The 2,104-nt window shown below is 42.9% G+C and overlaps 1 protein-coding gene across 1 annotated transcript; it reads left to right on the top strand.

Annotated features, from left to right (window-relative positions):
* Positions 1-931: 931 nt before the first annotated feature.
* Positions 932-1,719, top strand: LOC139835114 (uncharacterized). The gene is made up of 2 exons (XM_071825091.1): positions 932-1,248; positions 1,353-1,719. The coding sequence occupies exons 1-2, from the start codon at positions 933-935 to the stop codon at positions 1,364-1,366; spliced, it is 330 nt and encodes a 109-aa protein (XP_071681192.1). The 5' UTR covers position 932; the 3' UTR covers positions 1,367-1,719.
* Positions 1,720-2,104: the final 385 nt, after the last annotated feature.

Here is a 2,104-nt window from a genome sequence, read left to right as displayed (position 1 = left end):
AGCACCGTTGCTAAGACTTGTCGTTTCGAAGCATCACGTGATGATCGGGTGTGATAGATTCTACATGTGCATACAACGGGTGCAAGCCAGATTTGCACACGCGGATACTAAGGTTGCCTTGACGAGCCTAGCATGTACAGACATGGTCTCGGAACACGGGATACCGAAAGGTAGAGCATGAATCATATGAATGATATGATGAACACTTTGAGTGTTCGCCAATGAAATTACATCTTGTCTCGTGATGATCGGACTTGGTGTAGTGGATTTGGTTCGTGTGATCACTAAGACAATGCGAGGGATATTGTTTTGAGTGGGAGTTCACCTAGTTTTTAATTTTGTTAAATTAAAATTTGAACTCAATTTGTCATAAACTTAGTCTAAACTATTGCAAATATATGTTGTAGATCATGGCGTCCCCATCAATCAATTTTAACCAGTTCCTAGAGAAAGAAAAGCTTAAAAGCAATGGTAGCAACTTCACCGACTGGTTCCGTCATGTGAGGATTTTCCTCACTGGTGGAAATCTGCAATTTGTGCTCGAAGCACCGCTAGGTCCCCCACCACCACCTGCAGTATCCGAGGACAAAAAGAATGTTTACGAGACTCGGGTAACTCGGTACTCTCAAGTACAGTGTGCCATCCTGTGTAGCCTAGAGGCGGAGCTCCAAAAGCGTTTTGAGCACCACGATCCTTATGAGCTGGTCCATGAGCTAAAAGCTATCTTTGAAACTCATGCGGCCGTGGAAAGCTATGAAGCATCGAAACACTTCTTTGGCTGTATGATGGAAGAGGGTAGCTCCGTTAGTGAGCATGTGCTCGCTATGTCCGGGCATGCGAAGAAGCTCAGTGACTTGGGGATAGTGATTCCTAACAAGCTGGGTATTCATCGTGTACTCCAATCACTGCCACCTAGTTACAAGAACTTTGTGATGAACTACAACATGCAGAACATGAACAAGGAGTTACCTGAACTCTTCTCCATGCTAAAATCTGCTGAGGTGGAAATACAGAAAGAGCACCAAGTGTTGATGGTCAACAAGACCACCAGTTTCAAGAAGCAAGGCAAACCTAAGAAGGGCAACGTCAAGAAGGGCGGCAAGAAAGCTGCCGCACCTCCTGAGAAGCCTAAGGGTGGCCCTAAACCTGATACTGAGTGCTATTACTGCAATGGGAAGGGGCACTGGAAGCGTAATTGCCCCAAGTACTTGGCTGATCTGAAGAGTGGCCTTGTCAAGAAGAAGAAAGGTATATCTGATATACATGTTATAGATGTCTATCTTACTGGTTCTCGTACTAGTGCCTGGGTATTAGATACTGGTTCGGTTGCTCACATTTGTAACTCGAAACAGGAACTACGGAATAAACGAAGCCTAGCGAGGGACGAAGTGACGATGCGCGTTGGAAATGGATCCAAGGTCGATGTGATCGCTGTCGGCACGCTCCCTCTACATCTACCTTCGGGATTAGTTTTAAACCTCAATAATTGTTATTTGGTGCCTGCGTTGAGCATGAACATTATATCTGGATCTTGTTTAATGCAAGACGGTTATTCATTTAAGTCTGAGAATAATGGTTGTTCTATTTTTATGAATAATATCTTTTATGGTCATGCACCTGAGACGAATGGTTTATTCCTGTTAAATCTCGATAGTAGTGATACACATGTTCATAACATTGATGCTAAGCGAATTAAATTGAATGATAATTCTACTTATATGTGGCACTGTCGTCTTGGTCATATTGGAGTGAAACGCATGAAGAAACTCCATTCCGATGGACTACTTGAGTCACTTGATAGATGTGAAGCATGTCTAATGGGAAAAATGACTAAGACTCCATTCTCTGGTATTATGGAGCGAGCTACAGACTTATTGGAAATCATACATACCGATGTGTGCGGACCAATGAGTATAGCCTCGCGCGGTGGTTATCGTTATGTTCTAACCTTCACAGATGATCTGAGTAGATATGGGTATATCTATTTCATGAAACATAAATCCGAAACTTTCCAGAAGTTTAAGGAATTTCAAAGTGAAGTAGAAAATCAACGTAACAAGAAGATCAAATTTCTGCGTTCTGATCGTGGAGGCGAATATCTGAG

Source organism: Lolium perenne, chromosome 2 (genome assembly GCF_019359855.2).
Source record: "Lolium perenne isolate Kyuss_39 chromosome 2, Kyuss_2.0, whole genome shotgun sequence".
NCBI classification, from domain to species: Eukaryota; Viridiplantae; Streptophyta; class Magnoliopsida; order Poales; family Poaceae; genus Lolium; species Lolium perenne.
This window is presented reverse-complemented; position numbering and strand designations above follow the sequence as displayed.

Bases quoted from the DNA above. Each gene is read 5' to 3' on its own strand.
- LOC139835114 (XM_071825091.1), top strand. From the start codon at position 933: ATGAACTACAACATGCAGAACATGAACAAGGAGTTACCTGAACTCTTC.